This window comes from Callithrix jacchus, chromosome 2 (assembly GCF_049354715.1).
Source record: "Callithrix jacchus isolate 240 chromosome 2, calJac240_pri, whole genome shotgun sequence".
Lineage (NCBI taxonomy): Eukaryota > Metazoa > Chordata > Mammalia > Primates > Cebidae > Callithrix > Callithrix jacchus.
The window spans coordinates 194,486,778-194,508,724 of NC_133503.1; the positions used below are offsets into that span (position 1 = coordinate 194,486,778).

Below are 21,947 nucleotides of genomic sequence, written 5' to 3' on the forward strand. Positions count from 1 at the left end.
CTCACGCTTGAATTTCAATCAACAATGACAGATGTTTATAGAAGTAACTTCTGGCACGTAGTTTGTTTGTTGCGGGGGAAGGTCCTAAGACCTTTCCAACTTTCTCTAATTGTTTTGCGCTGTGGCTGTCCGTGGTGCTTTCAGAAACTGGCTGCTAAACTTCCAAAGAAAAATGTGTCCATGGAGAAAGATGCCTTTCCAGGTGGAAGAATGGAGTTCTGAGTGCTAGTTTTATTCATTCCTTCCTCTGTTTCCCCCTTTTCTTTTTTGGGTTCTGCAGACCGTTGAAAACTGTGTGTGCATTTTAAGAAACCTCTCGTACCGGCTGGCGGCAGAAACGTCTCAGGGACAGCACATGGGCACGGATGAGCTGGACGGGCTACTCTGTGGCGAGGCCAATGGCAAGGACGCAGAGAGCTCTGGTTGCTGGGGCAAGAAGAAGAAGAAAAAGAAATCCCAAGATCAGGTGATGCAGGCTGCTTGCAGCTGCATGCAATTACCCCCTTCCCTAATTGCAACTTTAATATTTCCTCTGTATATATAGAGAGTGAGCCCTGCATTTTCATCAGGAGGTAAAAATCACTCATCCATCTGCACAGTCTTCCTGTGGGAATTTCACAGCTGAGACAGTGGGACATGAAATGACTTCCCCCACACCTCACAGTTGAGCCAAGATAGGAACTTTCTTAAAAAAGAAAAAAAAGCCACCTGAGCCCCTAGCAAGCTCTGACATCCCACCTCTGAGTAGGCGCTGTGTTAATTCACACATTTACCGAGGGCACTGTTGGAGCCGGGCTTGGCGCCATCCGGGTGACAGGGATGGGTGGGATAGGAGATGTGAAGGGAAACAGAGAGAGGGTGACTCAAGATCCAACATGTATTTAATCGATGGTTTCGAAGGGTTTGGATTGTCGGTCTCACACTTCCCATTGGAAATGGGGGGGAGGGTAACAGAGAATTCACAGCCCTTCCACAGGATGGCATTAGAAGCTTGGCTGTGGGGTTGACAATTCAGATGAATTCAGAACAGTGTTTAGCTGGAGCCAGAGGCCACTTGAGAACGGAATGGCCCTCACCTGTTGTCGCTGGAAGGCGGTTCCCCTACAGCTAAACGAAGGCCGCTAGGCAGCACCCCTGAACATGATGCACATCATGAACATAATGCACAGCCTCTGCCCCTGTCCCGGGAAGCTCCTGAGAAACCAAACCCCTCACCACAGGCCCCACCAGGACAGAGAGTGATGGGAGATCAAAGTGTCCCTACCTTTGCTAACACCGAAACAGAGGCTAACTTCAGGGCCTGGAAACTGATTTACCTCATCAAGGAACTTACACAAAGTGCTGTCTTTGCAGATTAAAGATGGATATCATTTGTCCCTGGAATCTTTACTACATGCTAAGTCAGGCTTTTAAAGAGTATTTGGAGAGTAGAGAAAATATACAATACAAGTAAAGTGAAAAAAGCAACATAATAACAAGTGTGTACATAAATACAGGTATAGATGATACAGACACAGGCTGGCCAGGTTTGTATTATATGTCATATGCAAATACAAAATGCTATTTGCATGTACAAAATATATGTGTTTCTTGAAAAAGCAGAGTAAGATCCCAGAGAAGATGATGGATTATTTTTGTATTTCTGTATTTATAAATTTTCTACAATGGAAATTACATGTATAATCTTTGCAAATGGCATTGAAAAATAGTGTTCAAAAAGGCACTAAGTTAATATATGCTTATAAAAATGTGGTTTTTTTTTTTCAAATAGATTTTTCAAACCTCAGTGACAGGTTTAAGAGATTATTTAACATGAAAAGTTATCTAGTCTACAACACAGACTTCCAGGACAGAGGAGCCAAATGTAACAGGAGTAAAATCGATCCAAATAATAATTGGCTGATGAATGCCTCCAGAGCTTTTTCTGTTCCAGAAATTTATGTTGACCCTCACATTTGGCATTGGTATTGTTAACCTTAAAAAGACACTATGATATTCTGCATGTCAAATTTAGCTATAAGAAGAATCTCAGAAACGTCTTTTAAAATCCCTGTAGGGATAACCCAAGAAAATATATGACACAAAGACATGTTGCATGCATGCTCTTAGTTCAAGAAGTAGTTGCTATTGAAGCATACTGGAAGTATCAGACTCCGAGCCCCCGTGTGCAGAAGTGTTGGACACTCTATGCATCACATTCTGGTCTAAGAGATCCTTGCAAACCCAACCATTTCTGAACCTGCTCTGTGCCTGTGACTGAATTCTAAGGAATTGCTAGTTACTCTAGTCCATTTTGGGCAAGCCGCCCATGAAACAGTCTGCGTGTCATCTGCCAAGAAGGCGCATCTCCCCCAGCAGGACCCTCCCTTCCCTCTGCAGGCCTTGGTGCCAGCAGCCTGTAACTGAAAAGTTGGTGGGCGGAATCCAAAATTTGGGGTCCGTGGAAATAGGAGGAGACAACATGGATTCATTTACTTTTTGCACCTTTGTAGCAATAAGCGTGTTTTGGTTTGTTTTTTGACGTGGGGTACAGCCAATGAGCCTGTGATGGTGTCCAGAGGACGGTGCTGTGTAAATGTAGTTTGGAGGTGACGGGACACTGTCCTCCACCAGCTGCTGGTCAGGTCAGACCTTCTTCAAGACGCTCTCAGTGTGAGACTGACCATGTGCAGAGGGTCACTAAGAAAAGCAAAAACTAAATAAGCAGGATCTGCTGGAATTCTAAACCTCCCTTTTTGGCTTATAAATCAATTTAAAATTATTTAATTCAAATGGGTAAAAACTATGTATCTATCCACATGGGTGAGGACACAAACCTGTCAGAATTCGAACAGGATTCTGATCCACTGTTTTTAGCCGGTAGGCCCTCTTTCATGATCATCTTTGTTTCATAGCTGAGTGTACTGAAGTCAATTTAAGAGTAGATGCTTTTGCTCTTTTCACCTCTTAAGTTGTAGATGCCAAAGGCATAAATCAGTGGGAAGATTCACCTGTGATATACAGGATGATAATTTATGCAGAAAGCAATAGGAATGGGCTTCTGTGTAAAACTCCCATATCCCCTTATTTTTTCCATGATGAAAGACATGTCTTGGAAGAACTTCGAAGGCTTCTTCCCTGTACACTTTCCAGGCCTGTCTGAGGGTCCCGCAGCCCAGCCTCTAGGCTTCTGTTCATGCCGTTCCACTACCTGGCACTCCCTTGTCCCACTCCACTACTTAGAGAATAATCTTTCAAGAGCACATAAAACATCCCCTCTGTTTTTCCAAGACTTCTTTCAAGTAAACAACTGCTCCCTAATCTACTTCTCCATAATTTTATTTAAACTTCTCTGCTAGTTATTATCATATGATGGGTTAAGTATAGCAATTGATCCCCAAAAAGAGTGGATTTTCTGAGGCAAAGCACTGTGTGGGTCTTATATTCAGTCTGTGACTTACAGCCCAATGCCTGGTCCCAATTAGGCTGTGGCCTATGGTGGCCCTTAGCTCTTGCTGTGAGTTTAATTGTGGATGGATGCTCATAGCTGTGACTTTTCCCAGACTTGTCTGGGTCTTTCTTGGTTAGACCTGACCCCAAGGGCCACTGTGAGCCAAGCATCTTCGGCTGCCACCACCCCCACTACCCCCCACCGTGTTTTGAGCTGTTCCTCAGCCTTTCATGACGGTGCTGCCTTTATCTCATTGTTAGTCATAATTCTCAATCTGCCATCGCCACCAAAATGAATGCACCATCCAAATTGCTATTATCATCTAAGAACTTAAGTTTATATGCAACAAATATATATGTGTGTGTGTGTGTGTGTGTTTCAAAGTATCCCTGGAGAAGCAGGACTTTTGATCCTGCCAGACTAAATGAATTCTTTGCACGGAAGGCATTATGAGATGAAGTCCCATCACCTACGAGGTTTCCTTGGGTTTTCAGGGTATCCGTGTTGGCTACCCCTTCTTCCAAAGCTCACACGCTGCCTGCTGTGTCATATGGATGCTCTTTACCCCAAAGTGAGACCCTAAGGCTAAATAAACAGCGTGCAATGTCCCAAGGCACAAGCATGAATTTTATTACTAGCTCAAATGACCACAATGGAGATTGGCACTTTAAATAATAGTTTCTTCTCATTCCAGACAAAATAGATACTAATGATAAATATCTGGGTATACATGTACACACTTACCATGTAAGTAATATGTGAGTAAAAAAGCACTAAACTACAAGAAGAAAATAATACCCATACCGTCAGCGTGCCTCCTCCTAGAGAGATTCACAATGACAACTTACACCTGGGCATGTATCCTTTCAGATGTTTTTCTGTTAGGGCCCATATCAGACAGTAAAATTCATAAGGTCTTATAGTTGATATTTCCACTGATGTAGAACTCTGATCTCTTGAGTCTTCAGAGGTTGGGCTCCTTGTATTTTTGGGGGATCTCATCTTTAGGGTGCTGCCTTCCTCCTCATGGTCCAGATTCTGGCTCTTCACATCCATAGCTCAGAAGCGGAAATGGGGGAAAGAAGACAGGAACACCCTTTCCTTTAGGGCTCCACCCAGAAGTTTCACGCATCACTGTTACATCCCTGTGGCCAAGACTGGCTCATAGTAGCACCAGAGCTGCGAGAGAGGCTGGGAATTGTAGTCTCTTGGGACAACTGTTACCCTAGGTGAACCTTGGGCATTCTGTTAATAAAAAAAGAAGGCACAAAGTGGCCTATTCAGAGTGTGCAGTGAGGAGGGGCTCTGTGTCCCTATGAGGAGGGGCTCTGTCCCTATGAGGAGGGGTCTCTTACCAGTGAAATCATTTAGCATTATCTGCACATGGTAATGAACCAAAACCCAACATGTATTCATTTCACTGCCTATACATTCCCTGCAAAGAGTTCAGCCTCTTATTACCTGCCCCCAGGTGACAGCCCCCACCGCCCACCTTGCTGCACACTGAGGGCAGGACAGGTGTAGCACAGTCTGCTCTGCATCTTCTGCTGACCGCTTTATGGCAGCTCATCATTAGCACAGACTGACTTCTTTCCTTGCCGGTGAACTTCTTCAGACTGGCATGCGGGAGAGCTACTGTGAATTCCATGGCGGAGGATACCAATCCCCTGTTCTTAGAACACGAGGTTGCTTCCAAGTTTCTACTAATGTAAACTGTAATCCACATCTGTGTAGTTAAATCTCACCTACCCCCTTAATCACTTCTTAAGAATAAATTCTTAGAAGTGAAATAGCTAGACCAAATGCATGTTTTTGGACTGAATACACAAACCGGAATTTATCTTAATCACTCTAAATGTCATTGACACTTTCTGTTCATGGCCTCGATTTTTTCTTACCACTTCATGAATCTGCTCTTCACGACATTTGGTTGTGCCTAGGTTTTATTTCCCAATATCACAGGTTATTTTTCTTTTTTTCCCAGTTTTCATTTTCTTATTAGTAACATACATTTTCTTTTGCCGCTTAATAGCATTTTCTTTCTAACCATCTGCTTCTTTCAGCTGCCGCCCGTTCCTCTTGGCCAGTTCTACTACAGTCTCCCTTGGCTTTCACCTCGCCATATGCCAGAACTTGTGGACTCAAGGCATGATATTTCATGTCCTGGAAGCAGCATATCTCATGAGCCTGCAAAGATCACGGCTGCACATTTTCGTGCAGCACTTCTCCTCTGCCATTATCCATGGATGAACCAGATTCCTCTACTTCTTTCTTCCCTCTAGTAGAAAATAGAGCCTGTCACTTAAAAATGCTGCTCTTTTAGTTTCAGTGAGTTCATAGACTTAAAATCCTGTCTCAGGTGTCTCATTTAGTTTTCTTGATTGCATTTTGTCTCTCAGTCTTCCACACCATCAACACTGTCTTTTACAACTTGACCAGGGCTTCTGGACTTCAACACCGGTCACAACTGGGGTGGCATACCTCTCTGTTGCAGGGAGCTGGCCTGCGCACTGCAGGGTATTTGCCAGCCTCCCTGGACTCTACCCACGGGATGCCAGTAGCACCTTCTGCCGTAGCCATGACTACCAAAAATGCCCAGACATTGCTGCTTGTCCCCCTGGGTGTTAAAATTGCTGGTTGAGAACATTGGACTACATTGTCTTTTGAAGGACCTATCACCAAACATATAACGAATAACCAAGACCACAGGATTATCCAAAGGAGGTTGGCACATCAGGGACAAAGCCCCTTTAGAAGGCAGGAACAGGGACGGCCATGGCCCAGGTTTCCCTAGATGTGGATGGCAAATTAGTAGCAGAGAGAATTCTAGATGAGCATCAGTGATGCCCCAGTTGGTTCCATCACAGTGACTTCGGGAAGGGACAGTCAGGCCCAGTCATATGAGCAGCCTTGACAGCTGTCCTTTATAGGGCACAGCACAGTGGCCGGTCTTGTAATGACAGTCTGTGGAGTGGGCAGTATTACCAGCCTCACTCCTGAGGGATGTGTGCCCACCTGGTCCCTTGGCACCCCACAGAAGGAGGTACATCAGCAAGGCTATTCCTGAATCTCTTCTGCTCTAATGCTTTGTTCAGATGACACCTCATCCTGCCTCTTCAATGAGAATTTCTAATCTCTCAAATGCAAAACCCCTTCTTTCTTTTGCAAGGAGAGCCTGGAGACAATGCAGTGCCACATAAATACAGATAATTAGCCATCAGCTCGACTCCCTCTTTGCACAGCCTCAGCCTCAGCTGCAGCCGAAGTCTTCTGAACAGCTCCTAGGGGGATTCAGATACTGGCATACCCTTATCTTTGAAATTCTTAAGAATCAACACAAAGAATCATTTCTATCTGGCTTTTTACACTTAACCAGAGTTTTTAAATACCCATCACCTCTATCCTTCCACCTTTAAGCCCCCAAAAGCTGGAAGTGGCTATGAAACACTATAAAGGCAAATTATGTAATAACCCTGCTGTTCAAAGCAAGCCAAGCAAGGTGGCAGATGGGGGATGGACTTGGGTTTGGATTGTTGCTTTTTAAAGGAGGTAGAGCTGGCTGCAGCTTCATTAAACAAGACCCTGCTTGAGAGAACATTCTCTGACAGTTTACCTACTTAGAACCATCTTTCCTTCCTACATTTTGCAATGTGTGACTTCCCCTGAAAGGAAAGAGTGGGATCTTAAAATCAGAACGTTTCCCTGATGCTGCACATCTACTCCCTTTATCTTGCAGTATCTCTGGTCTGTTGTTGATTTCACTGAAAGATCTTAAAAAATGAAAGTGAGCCTGCACATATGTGATGACTGTGATGCTCCCTAATTGGTAGAGAAATCTGGATAATAGAGATGCTTTCCGCTGGTGAAGCCAGCCTTTTCTGTTGATGTTCTGAAGATAGGACTCAGCAGTAAGAGGCCTTTTCTGCACACAAACTTGATTGGCTGAGACCGTATGAAGCCGATGACATGTGCAAAGAGGACCTGTTTATTTTAGCACTTTTTCTCCTGAAATGGAAATCCTTCTCCACACTCATTCGCTGCTTCTTGTTGGCGTCTCCTCAGTACTCAGCCCAGTGCACTGGAGATCAAAGACTAGAGCAGTGGTAGGACGGCTCAGAAGGAAGAGAAGAAATTGTCTTGTAATTCTTCTCATTCATTAGGGGCTTTATGAATGTAATCATTAGAGGAGTCCTGTGAGTCCCCATAATTTAAAGAACCCCATGTTTACAAAATCTCTTTTTTTTTAAATAAAGCATATTGACATCTTTACTTTCAGGGGTTTTTTGTTTTTTTTTGTTTTTGAGACAGAGTCTTGCTCTGTCGTCCAGGCTGGAGTGCAGTGGCGCCATCTTGGCTCACTGCAGACACTGCCTCCCGGATTCAAGTGATTCTCCTGCCTCAACCTCCTAAGTAGCTGAAATTGCAGGTGTGTGCCACCACACCCAAATAATTTTTGTATTTTTGTAGCGACAGCATTTCACCATGTTGGCCAGGCTGATCTCAAACTCCTGACCTCGCCTAGCTAATTTTTCTATTTTTGTAGAGATGAGGTTTCACCATGTTGACCAGGCTGGTCTCGAATTCCTGACCTCAAGTGATCCACCTGCGTCAGCCTCCCAAAATGCTGGGATTATGAGCATGAACAATCGTGCCCAGCCTATTTTCAGGTTTTTGTCCCTAACTTACATCTTTCTCTTCATATAAGGAGCAAATGGCTTCCACTCTTTCATTCTCAAACCCTACTGAGATAGAAATCTTCTAAATAGAATGTAAGCCCTGCATAGAATCCAAAGTATTTAAAGCAAATCCAAAGAAAGGTTTCTTTCTTTTTAACATACACATTGAGCAGATCCCCACACATATGTTATTTTCTTCCTGAGCAGACCTTTTCTACAGTGGCTACTGTGTATCCTCTGTGCTTATGGTGATCATATCAAAAAGCATCATGTCTAAATGTTAGCAGTCCCTTACCTCCCATCTTGGGAAGCTTGATATCCTCTTTTTTTCTGAAAAGATTTTGAGCATCACCTTCTTAATGAGAGAATACGTATTTTCAGTTCTATACAATTTTAGGAATTGAATGACAGAAACTGTTAGACAAATTTTTATGGATGTTAGTCATGCAGTCATATATTTGAACCCCAGTAAAAAAAAAAAGTGCTGATACATTATTGAGTGAGGCACTATTTGGGTGGCAAAAAATCAATCTATTGGTTTGTTCTATGATCTAGATACACTCACCGCTTTGCTGCCAGTCTGTCACCTACAGAGCTTTCATTGTCAATTACTCAGTTTTCAAATACTCTGGTTATCACCACCTTAATCCTTAGCTTTATGAACTCTTAAGTATGTGTGTCAAATTATAAATTTCCCTAAACAAGACAATTCATAAGTGGAGGCTTATTACTATGCCAGTAATATATTCTTTGGTATATTTTCCTGTTCGACAACATGTGAATGACTTGCACAAAGTGTAATTTGAACATTTAAGTAGTATCTATAAGACTTTAGAATGGTTACAACTTTTGTAAATTTTATTTGCTAAAATATAACAGATGAAAATTAGCATGTTATGCAGAATTGTGGAACATTTCTGTAACTCTCAAACATAAGGTGTAAAATTCTGAGGAGGAAGGGATATTTACTTTTTTTTATTGCATTTTAGGTTTTGGGGCACATGTGCAGAACATACAAGACCGTTGCATAGGCACACACATGGCAGTGTGTTTTGCTGCCTTCCTCCCCTTCACCCACATTTGGCATTTCTCCCCAGGCTGTCCCTCCCCAGCTCCCCCCCCGCCACTGTCCCTCCCCTATTCCCCCCAATAGACCCCAGTATTTAGTACTCCCTTCCCTGTATCCGTGTATTCTCATTTTTCATCACCCGCCTATCAGTGAGAATATGCAGTATTTCATTTTCTGTTCTTGTGTCAGTTTGCTGAGAATGATATTCTCCAGATTCATCCATGTCCCTACAAACGACACGAACTCATCATTTTTGATTGCTGCATAATATTCCATGGTGTATATGTGCCACATTTTCCCAGTCCAGTCTATCATTGATGGGCATTTGGGTTGGTTCCAGGTCTTTGCTATTGTAAACAGTGCTGCAATGAACATTCGTGTGTATGTGTCCTTATAGTAGAACAATTTATAGTCCTTTGGATATATACCCAGTAATGGGATTGCTGGGTCAAATGGAATTTCTATTTCTAAGGCCTTGAGGAATCGCCACATTGTCTTCCACAATGGTTGAACTAATTTACACTCCCACCAACAGTGTAAAAGTATTCCTATTTCTCCACATCCTCTCCAGCATCTGTTGTCTCCAGCTTTTTGATGATCACCATTCTAACTGGTGTGAGATGGTATCTCAATGTGGTTTTGATTTGCATCTCCCTAATGACCAGTGATGATGAGCATTTTTCCATATGTTTGTTGGCCTCATGTATGTCTTCTTTTGTAAAGTGTCTGTTCATATCCTTTGCCCATTTTTGAATGGGCTTGTTTGTTTTTTTCCTGTAAATCTGTTTGAGTTCTTTGTAAATTCTGGATATCAGCCTTTTGACAGATGGGTAAACTGCAAAAATTTTTGCCCATTCTGTTGGTTGCCGATTCACTCTAGTGACTGTTTCTTTTGCCGTGCAGAAGCTGTGGAGTTTGATTAGGTCCCATTTGTCTATTTTGGCTTTTGTTGCCAATGCTTTTGGTGTTTTGGTCATGAAGTCCTTGCCTACTCCTATGTTCTGAATGGTTTTGCCTAGATTTTCTTCTAGGGTTTTTTATGGTGCCAGGTCTATGTTTAAGTCTTTAATCCATCTGGAGTTAATTTTAGTGTAAGGTGTCAGGAAGGGGTCCCAACACCATTTATTAAACAGGGAATCCTTTCCCCATTGCTTATTTTTGTCAGGTTTATCAAAGATCATATGGTTGTAGATATGTTGTATTGCTTCTAATGCCTATGTTTTGTTCCATTGGTCTATATCTCTGTTTTGGTACCAGTACCATGCTGTTTTGATTACTGTGGCCTTGTAGTATAGTTTGATCCGGTAGTGTGATGCCCCCCGCTGTATTCTTTTTGCTTAGAATTGACTTGGCTATGCGGGCTCTCTTTTGGTTCCATATGAAGTTCATGGTGGTTTTTTCCAGTTCTGTGAAGAAAGGCAATGGTAGCTTGATGGGGATAGCGTTGATTCGGTAAATTACTTTGGGCAGTATAGCCATTTTCACGATATTAATTCTTCCTAACCATGAACATGGAATGTTTCTCCATCTATTTGTGTCCTCTCTTTTTTCGTTGAGCAGTGGTTTGTAGTTTTCCTTGAGGAGGTCCCTTACGTTCCTTGTGAGTTGTATTCCTAGGTATTTTATTCTTTTTGTAGCAATTGTCAATGGCATTTTGTTCTTGATTTGGCTCTTTTTAAGTCTGTTATTAGTGTATAGGAATGCTTGTGATTTTTGCACATTGATTTTATATCCTGAGACTTTGCTGAAGTTGCTTATCAGTGTCTGGAGTTTTTGGGCTGAGGCAATGGGGTCTTCTAGGTATACTATCATGTCATCTGCAAATAGAGACAATTTGGCTTCCACCTTTCCTATTTGAATACCCTTTATTTCTTTTTCTTGCCTGATTGCTCTGGCTAGAACTTCCAGTACTATATTGAATAGGAGTGGTGAAAGAGGACATCTTTGTCTAGTGCTGGATTTCAAAGGGAATGCTTCCAGTTTTTGCCCATTCAGTATGATATTGGCTGTGGGTTTGTTATAAATAGCTCTATTACTTTGAGATACATTCCATCGATACCGAGTTTATTGTGGGCTTTTAGCATAAAGGGCTGTTGAATTTTGTCGAATGCCTTCTCTGCGTCAATTGAGAGAATCATGTGGTTTTTGTTTTTGGTTCTGTTTATGTGGTGAATTACGTTGATAGACTTGCGTATGTTGAACCAGCCTTGCATCCCCAGGATGAATCCTACTTGATCATGATGGATAAGTTTTTTGATGTGCTGTTGCAATCGGCTTGCCAGTATTTTATTGAAGGGATATTTTTATTAAAAATTTCCCCCAAGCTGGAACAAGTTGAAACCCAGCAAAAACCTTTTTTTTTTTTTTTTTTGGAGATGGAGTCTCACTCTGTTACCAGGCTGGAGTACAGTGATGCAGTCTTGGCTCACTGCAACCTCTGTCTCCCCAGTTCAAGCGATTCTGCTGCCTCAGCCTCCTGAGTAGCTGGGACTATAGGTGTGCACCATTTGTATTTTTAGTAGAGGAGGGGTTTCACCATGTTGGCCAGGATGGTCTCGATCTCCTGACATTGTGATCTGCCCACCTCAGCGTCCCAAAGTGCTGAGATTGCAGGCGTGAGCCACCACCCCAGCCAAAAAAACTTTTTTTAAAACCACAAATGCCATTTTCCTCATGCTATTTCTTTTTCTTTCTCTATTCTGCTTTACTTTTAAACTGCAACCTGAGGAATGAAGATACATAAACATTCTCTCTCTCTCTCTCTCTCTCTCTCTCTGTCTGTCTCTCTCTGTCTCTCTCTCTCTCTCTGTCTCATGTGTAGTCCTCATGCAGATTACATAATCAAAAATCCTCTCCTGGCATTGCAACCACTGCTGTTGTGGAAATACTTTGTCTTCATGTATTCCTTCTTTATTATATAGAAAGTTCTCTCTCCCAACTTGATGACATTTTACTTCTTCATGTTTTCTTTGCATATTTCAAGCTCTTAAAGGGTTTTTGGTAGCAGGTCCTCAAGATAAATTTCTCCAAAATGAACACAGTTTGCACAAGATTTCTAAGTTTCATCTTGTGTTCTTCCGGACTAAATAACTGCGATCACTGCTTCAATTACATTAAAGATTAAGCCACTGCTTGCCTTCAGATAACGTCACATTTTTGTAGATATTTTAGGATAGAAACACCTTATGTTTAAATTTATAAATAAAGTATTTCTACTTAGGTAAAAGAGTTGTATATCCCATGATTTTTCATGAATCATAACCTTCAAGCATCAAAAGTTTTCATGTGCAGAATTGTCTCACCTACATCAGTCTGATCCTAACCTCACCATTGCCTTACTGCCTTGTTGATGTTGATGGGCTAGACAAAATCATTTCAAGTATGTTAACCCAAGTCTTAAAGAATACTTCCTGTCATTTTACAGCTGATGGAAATCTATTCTTAATAGGCTTTTTCCCCTATTAACTTATGATACTTTCCCCCCATTAACTTAATAAAAGTTTGAATAAAATACCCAGATAAAGGTCTGGCAGATACATTTACTGGCTTTGAAATAGTCCTTTTTTTTCAATATTAACATACCAGGGCACCATCAACGTGCTAAAATAGCCAAGAATCCCCTTTGAACTCCATCTCCAGTTGCCATCAAAGATTATCTGTGTTCACATCAGTTGTCCTTTTATTTCCTTCAGATTCTCTCTGTAGCCATTAAGAAAGGATTGTAATAAAAGGTATTTTAGAGCTACATAGAGGACATGTCAGAACCTGAAGAAAGTTGTCTACTGACTTAACCATTCATCCTGTTTTATTGCACAGAAGCTAGAAAAGGAGAGCAAGATGAAACCCAGCAAAAGATAACATGCCTACTTTTCCCTCTTCTTGTAATGAGCATGCAAATACCACTTCTCCATACCTCTCGCTGTTATTAGCTCTTACATCAGAGGAAAATCTCATCCATGTTGAGTTGCAAGTTTCACACTTTGATTTTTCTGAATTTTATCAAATTCTTATATAAAAATAATTGCTTTAAATGTTTAAGGCGATAAGATATAAAAAGAAATAATTTGCCATTTCTTGTTACTCCAGCAGATAGATTCACTACCCCAAGCTGGTCTCCTTTGAGAGGCCAGTAATGCTACTGCTTTGTCATTGAAATTGACAAACCTACAGAATGACTGCTGTCTTCTTCTAGTGCCCACTTTCTATTCAGTGCAGCAAGCCAGGCTCAAATAATGAACTAGGAGCAATGTGACAGGGCTAGTTCACTTCCTTCTTTTTTTAATTTAAAGGAGATGTATTGAGTTTATTGATAGGCTGTTCACAGGTGCAAAGTCGTCTTTGAATAGTTAAGACATGGCTTTGGTTAAAAGGACAGGAAGTGTTCCACACTGAGTGTCCTTGTTATAAAGTTAAAATTGAGTGACATGTTCATTGAAAATGACCTTTAATGGGATGTCATTCGTCTCTGAGCTTTAGCCTTGACTTAAACTAAGCTGTATCATCATTGAGGAAAAGAAGACAAGCATTTTAGCTTCTTTTGGGGAATAAATGATGAAATTTTTGAAATTATTTGTGACAACAGCATCTCTACTCACTTTTCTGTTTTTATGTCCCAAGGATACAAAGTAAGCATGTATTTTCTTGGAGTAAAATATTCAGAACTAAGGACTTACATTCAGAAGTATGGTTTTATTTTTTATATTTATATACACACATATCTACACATGCACATATATGTATATATATATAAAATATCTGCAAGTATGTTTAGTGTGTGTCATTTGCACTGTATTTTAAGTAATCATTAATAAATACACTAAGCTAAACACCTTCATGTTCTCACACTAAAATTATAAAGAAATTGTTTTATTTTACAGTGATTTTTTCCAGAACTGAATATGTGTATATTTTTTTCTAAAAGCATAGCGTCTTTCATTTCTACCTTTATTATACTCATTGTTTTCACAAAAGACAAAGCCTTTGTGTAATCAAAGATCAGAATCATTATTTTAATTTTTAATAGTTTTAAAATGGTAAGAGTAATAGAACAGGAAGTTTGACATGTAGGAAAAAAAGACATTTTTATTAATAAATTTTTATGATAATTACAGGTGTTTTATGATGCATCTGACCTGAAATAAAGGGCAAATCCCACTACTTCGCATCCTGCTTTGATCATTTAACTTTCATCATTGCAATTTGTCCAAGTTGCTACATAGCCTTCATAAGGATCATTCTTAATGGTTGACTGGTATTCCTTTGAGCATGCAAGCCATAATTTCTAAATTATGTGTAATTAATTTTGCATTAGACATTATCCTGTTATTCATTAGATTCAATTCAAAGCAAATTTAACTGTCATGATTGCTCTAAGATCTAGATTTGCCTATAGCTCATGTTAATGTGTCTAATAAACCATAGCAGTTTCTCTCTTTTATCGATTCTCTCATTTGTTAAATGCAACAATAGTACCCAATTTGTATGTATGTAGCAAATTATATAGGCGTTTATCACATTAATAATTATGCATAAAAAGTGAGGGCATTTGATTGTTGATAATTATTAAGCAGCACCTGTAGTATGCTAACTATAAAATATGCTACCTTGACCTTTATCCTTCTTCCAACCTGCTCAGTCAAAATTAATTCATCTCTTCCCTTCCTTCCTACAGCAACATGTTAGAATCATTTTTGGAGAGCTTATCCACTTCTTCTGCCGTTACATTCTCTTGTGTGCATCCTCCAACCCACTCTCCACCCTCGATCCCAAGCTCTCGGTGGGCAGGAATGGCTGCTTTCTTTTAGTGATCCCTGGACTGCTGATGCAGTAGCCTCCATGCAGTCTGTGTTCGCCAACTGTGATAATGCTCTGCTTTTGTTTTTGCCTGTAATGTTTGAGGAACGCAATGTTGGGAAGCATAAAATTGTTAAAGATGTTTGCTCTCTTGTTTTTCTTCCACCAGTGGGATGGAGTAGGACCTCTTCCAGACTGTGCTGAACCACCAAAAGGGATCCAGATGCTGTGGCACCCATCAATAGTCAAACCCTACCTCACACTGCTCTCTGAGTGCTCAAATCCAGACACGCTGGAAGGGGCGGCAGGCGCCCTGCAGAACTTGGCTGCAGGGAGCTGGAAGGTATGGCCAGTTCATTACAATAAAAAGAAATCTGGAATTATGAGCAGCTCCTCAGAAAACAATACAAGTCCAGTTTTGAGAAATGCAATTCTAATAAAGATTTTTAGGACATTAGAAAAAAACCATTTATATTGAACTGTTTTCTTGGAAATGTATTCCTTTTAAAATTTTGTCTTAAAGGCTCAGGGGTCCTTAAAGATCACTACAAACATGGAGGAATAGATGTGATTATAGTCACTGAAAATGCTGTGAAATGTTTTTCATTCTATTCGTGTAGCTGAGATACTTTGTTTTCAGTGGAGATTATGACAGGTTGACATTTTTTCAAAGCACTATTATTAACTGGTAAGAGAGTTAATGCCCAAACACCTGTGTAAAACCCCATGTGAACACTTAAAATGTGCCGGGTCCGAGTCCCAAAAAGAAAGAAAAGAACCCCTTGTGTTTTTAAAGCATGGGCTTACAGAGAAGAATAGTATTGTTAGTTGACTTTGGCAAAAGTGTTAAAGCAAATGTATGATTGGAGAGGAGATTAGAATGGCCTTTTTCTGAGTCCTTATCAACTGACACTGTTCCTGATTGATTTTCATGACACTCATTTTGGGCAGAAACAGACTCACCCTAGGAAGCAATTCCTGGGTCTAGTTACCAGTTTCCTAACTTGCTTTGTCGCTAAAAAAGTGTGACCTCTTTGAAGCATGAGGGCAGGTGGGGAGAATACCAAGGGAGAGAAAGTTTACACTTCTGCCATCCATGTTCCATTCATTCCACATCAAATCCTGGGATGTGGGATAATCATCAATCACTCCTTTTCTTGACATTTATTTTCTTCCAAACCATGTTAACATATACACATAACTACAGATAATGTTCAGAAGCTCAAGGCCGTAAGTGTCACACACACTACACACCCTAGCCTCAACATTATGTAACTACACCCTCCCCTTTGCTTATTCCTTTGGATGCCTGCCTTCTTGTCCTTCTCTCTGTGTCATCCTTTGTTTCCAAGCTACAGAACTTCCTTCTTTCTTTGGTGTGCCATCCCAGCTCATGGGCCCCAGCCCCTGACAATTCCTCCCACAGAGCTGGCCGCTGCCTCATGGCCAGACTCACTTCTTCTCCTAAGAGTCTTAGGGATGGACATAATTAGCCCTTTTCTATACCTTGCCCATAGACAGCCCTAAAGCTGTACTCATCTCTTGCTTGCAACCAGAGATTGCTGAAGAAAAGCTTGAAAAGCAGAGTTGCACCAGGTCGACATCCAGAGCATAATCTTACAAGAGCAGGAAAGAGATACGGATGGAAATCACTTCCTGGAACGAGGCCTTAGGTCTTATGTCTCTCTAAGTTTAGCATGATCCAGGAAGCTTTGACTCAAATCATAGTTCAAACTAAGGCTCTACCTTTTCTGAGCACGGTGAGCCTGGGCAAATTATAGCACATCACTGTGTCTCAGACGTGTCGTCTGCAAACAGAGAAAATCGGGGCTGCTTCACTCTATATCATGCATGTCAATCACAATAGTGGATGCAAGGATGAGAGCAAGATGTCATAGGCCAAGACACGGTATGTGCCCATGAGCACTCACGCTCTCAAGAGCTACACTCCCCAACTCCCCTGCCTTGCATCATTAACTAGACAGGTGCATGGAAATAGGCTCTGGCTTCAGGCATCAGCCTGACTAAGACACAAACACCTAGATGGTGGCAAATCAGGTGTGCCATCTTAAGATGTCGTTTATCTCTGTCTCTCTTCTTTCTCTCTTTCTTCCTTTATTTATTTATTTTTATTTTTTTTTGAGACGGAGTTTCGCTCTTGTTACCCAGGCTGGAGTGCAATGGCGCGATCTCGGCTCACCGCAACCTCCGCCCCCTGGGTTCAGGCAATTCTCCTGCCTCAGCCTCCTGAGTAGCTGGGATTACAGGCACGTGCCACTGTGCCCAGCTAATTTTTTTGTAATTTTTAGTAGAGACGGGGTTTCACCGTGTTGACCAGGATGGTCTCGATCTGTTGACCTTGTGATCCACCCGCCTCGGCCTCCCAAAGTGCTGGGATTACAGGCTTGAGCCACCGTGCCCGGCCTAATTATTTTTTAATTTATTATCAATTATTTTCCTTGAGAAATACTTATGTCATTATCATGTAATCATAACAACTTAAAAGTGGAGAAATATCTTTGGGCTTTAGAAGATTTTGAATGTGAGACTTCAACCTTTGAACTTTATATTCTATATGTTCACAAAGTAGAAATAGGAAAAATATATAAAAGAACAAACTCAAGCTTCTAAAATTAAAATATAATGCCTGAGCAAAAACTGTGTGGAATGGGATTATCAGCGGATTAAAGATTACAGAATAAAAGATTCGGGAACTTCAAGACAGCGATAGGAATGACCCAAAATGAGCCACAAAGAAAAAATGTGCAGCGCATCAGTGAGCTTCAGGTTGCCTCATGTATGTGTGAATGGAGTCCCCAGATGAGAGGAGAAAGGACAGAAAAAAGTTTCAAGAAATAATGTTGAAAATTTTCTAAATTTAATGAAAATCATAAACTCACAGATCAAAGCAGCTCCAGGAACCCCAAGCAGAGAACATGAAGAAACGATACCAAGGTATATTTTCATCAAATTTCTCAAAATTAGTAATGAAGAAAAAAATCCTAAAAGCAGGCAGATAAAAAAGACATGTTAAAGTACAAAGGACTGCACCACATCTAAACACCAAATTTAAGAATCAGTGACACTAGTTATTCATTCATACGAGTCCTTCTGAGCTGCTAAGACTGTCCTCTGGAAGAGAATTTGGTCTGTGTGCCCCTATGGGCAGAAGCCAAGCCCTGTTTATCTTCTTGTACCTCACCGCCCATTCCTGTGCGTGGCTGAGTGAAAAAAATCAAACGTGAGCATTTATCTCAACTACTATCTATGTCCACACGTCTTCCCTGAGCAGCTCAGTGTTTTCTATTTATTAATGTCTACTGGTCAATAAGAATTTAGTAGCACATACTAGTTACCAGGCCATCCTCAGATGGTCACATTTATGATTTTTTATTTGATTCTTTGGTTCAGATGGCAATATACTGTCAATACAATGTAAAATTGATCGAAAGAATTATGAGAGGATGATTTTCTTTTCAGTGTCCAGACTGAACAATGTATTGCAGGCTGCAGAGTTCAGCAGCAAGGGCCCAGTTCTGCAGTTTCTGCTGTGCTGAGTTTTCTGTGTAAGTTTCCAGATCTTACACAGACCAGTTGCAAGAACTGCTTAGAAATGTGTGGGTCTTTCGGTGTGTAGAGTAAGAAAATGATAAGTTTAAAAAGGGTTTACTATCTTTATATTTTAAGGTCTCATCTACTTTACATGACGGGAATTATGGAAGAAGTATGATCATCACTCTTAATAATTTCTGGCGATAGCATGTTACTGACTGTTCGTACCACAGTAAGTCTGTGCATTAGTTCAGCACAGTCATCCCACATACCCAGAAGGCATTTCTTTGGTGAATGTCTCTACTGCTAAGAGAGTAGAGACTAGTAATAGAAAGACAGAAGGGTCTAGAATAGCCAAAGTCAGCATCACAAAAGCTGTTCTGTTTTAGACAAAGCTTACCAACAACCTTTAATTTCGCAGTCCATACTGGACTTCAATCCACAAGTTAAAAATGCAAGAACTCTTGTAAGCAGACACATAGACCATCTTAAGAAGGGAGAGTAGATACTGTGCTGGCAAACAGAAAAGACGGAAGAGTTAGGAAAATGGAATATAAAAGTGCAAGAAAGGGCCGGGTGCAGTGGCGCATGCCTATAATCCCAGCACTTTGGGAGGCTGAGGTAGGCCAATCACTTGAGGTCTGGGGTTCGAAGACCAGCCTGGCCAATATGGTGAAACCCCGTCTCTACTAAAAATTCAAAAAAACTAGCCGGGTGTGGTGGCACGCACCTGTAATCCCAGCTATTGGGAGGCTGAGGCAGGAGAATCGCTTGAACCCAGGAGGCGGAGGTTGCATTGAGCCGAGATCATGCCACTACACTCCAGCCTGGGTGACTGAGTAAGACTCCATCTCAAAAGAAAAAAATGCAAGAAAGAAAAGCTGTCAGAGACCATTCAATGTCATGGCTGTTCCATCTATTCTGAGAGTCATAAGATTGGCCTTCTGTCATCAAGAAAATGTTATTACTAGTAATTTTAGAAGACAGAAAGCATTTGAGAAAGATTTCCATTCCAACGGTTAAAGTAGAATTTTGACACTTAGGATGTCAGTCTTGACTATGAGAAGTACTACTTCCTAATGGATAATGGGATAGTTCTCAGGTGTGACAAGGGGCTGCTAAGGAATATTTGGGAGTAGTTATAAATGTATTTATACATACGTAAGAAATTTCTTATCAAAATACAAATACACGTATAGGGATCAGTGGCATTATTATCATCTACTGTATAGTTTACTGATTTGCCGTATTTCATGGGAAGAGTGAGTAGACAGTTCTTAGGAAAGATTTGAAAAGATTATCATTAAGCCAAGCAACGATAAATTATTATAATTTAAAGAAGACAAAGGATGACTTGTCCAGAAACCAAACAGATAAATTCTTACTTTAAAAAAGATGATTTCAGAAAAAAATCTTGAATTACTAAAAGATTGAATTAGGATACACAACAGCATACAGTGTTACCATCTGAAATCTAGAATTTTTAAAATGTATTTTTATAGCCACTGTTAAAATTTAGTGGTAGTTCTTTCATGTTCTTAACTTTTTTATGACCCAAGAAAAACAGAAATGTAGTGGTAAAATACTCGAATTTTGCACGGAGACAGCTTTTTATAGACCTCATTATCTACAACAATAATTTCTCTTTATAGGAAGATCATGCACACTCTTTTTCTGTGACAAATTGTCTAGCAAACTAGATATTCATAATGGCCCTAAACACTTTTTAAACTTTAAAACACTCATTACTTGGTTTATGAGCATCAGAAAAACATAATGGTTTTATGGCAGAAGCAAAGTGATAAATGTTTTTCTTTGCCAACATGGACTTCAGTTACCTGTTTCTCATTTGTGGTACGATGATTTTGTTTGTTGCAGAATATTAACACAATTGGGTGTAGTGCTTTCAAATTTTCCAAAATGTGAACGAATGTTCTTTTAACTCCCATTTATGGATTATTTCTGTTATACTTGAGCTTTGTGAAAGCCCAGGATTTGAACTGTAGAAATATATCCGTACTTGCTATGAAGTCAAACATTTAAAATTCTTTGTACAGTCAGTTTTCCTCCTAAAATATGACTCTTTACAAAGCATCTGTTAGTTGCCATTTATTATTAAAATAAGACAGAAAAAAGAGATACTTGGATGTTAACCATTAATATTTAATGAGCTAACATCATAGCAACATGGACTTTGTAAAGAAGGAAAGAAACAGAATCTCTGGCCATGTGGCCCAAATGAATAAAAAATGTAAGAGAACTGAGAAATCTGAGACTTGTCCTTAGAGAGAGGGAATGACAGTCTTGAGAAAGACTCTGAATTTAGCTTATCTTAGTAGGTAGTATATCTTGTAAAAATGAACCGGGGCAGATCAGTGGAGTCCATCAAATGCAAGTAAGAATCATGGCTTATCATCTAAGACAAAGTGATTTGTCTTTGCTCTAGTTAATGGTGTGATACCAAGTGTTAGACTTACATGTAAAGAAACAGAGTTCTGAAAGACTATGATGAAAATAGAACACAGAGAGTCGTGCCTAATGAATTAGAAACTGGGCCAGTATAAACATAGAAGTGATCAGAGCACCCTGTCCAGTCAGCAGTCTCCTGGAGATGGAACACTCAGACACAGTCAGTGGCCAGTCTGTTGCAGGACAAGGACGGACCCACTCTGTGGAGCAGGAGATGGGAGGAGCACAGCCACAACCGAGTCATGGACCCTAATCACAGGACTCTGTGACCTTCCCTACAAGACCTGGGAAGTAGTACTGATAGCAAAGATCACATCTGTGTTGCAAATGCCATATGCATCCAAATCGATAAATGAGGAAAACCCATTTTTGGATAGTTTTGCATTAATGTTACTACTGTCATTGGATGATCTGATTTCAAAAGTTCTAAGTTACCGAACTTTAAAGTTGTAGAAACAGCTGAGCCACAGACTTCCACTTCCAGCCAAGATGCCAAGATGCTAAGATGGAATGAAAAGGTTCAAATTTACCTCTCTTCAAGGAAAAGCAACAATGACAAACAAAAGACATATGTGAAACATTAGGGTCTTTTAGTAAGACACTAGACATTAGTCAACCAAGGACAGTTATCTCTGAAAGACTGGAAACTAAAGGTGAGCCCTCTGGTTGTCTCAGCTCACTGCCTTGAGAGACTTTCCAAGCCATGGCACGAAGATTGAGGGACCAGGGGAACCTCGGTAGACTCACTGTATTGAGGAGATGGAGCTGGGAATCTAGAGATATCAAAGTGATGGGAGTTCATAGGATGAAGTACAAAAGAGGAGACAGCCACACACAGAACCCTAGAGATGTGCAGAGGAGACCTCTCAGCACATGTGTCAGAAACACCTAAAATTATTAGAATGAAATCGGGCACTCACATGGGGGTGCATATAGTGCATGTTCCCAAGAGCCAGAT

At 40.6% G+C, this 21,947-nt stretch overlaps 1 protein-coding gene across 26 annotated transcripts in view; it reads left to right on the forward strand.

The window, feature by feature from the left end:
- Positions 1-21,947, forward strand: part of CTNND2 (catenin delta 2) — a 967,235-nt gene that overhangs the window by 823,731 nt on the left and 121,557 nt on the right. For all 26 annotated transcript variants that reach the window (XM_035292306.3, XM_035292310.3, XM_017969987.4 and 23 more), the window contains 2 exons: positions 281-466; positions 15,138-15,311. In XM_035292306.3, the coding sequence (XP_035148197.2) occupies positions 281-466; positions 15,138-15,311 (360 nt within the window). The remainder of the gene's footprint in view (positions 1-280; positions 467-15,137; positions 15,312-21,947) is intronic.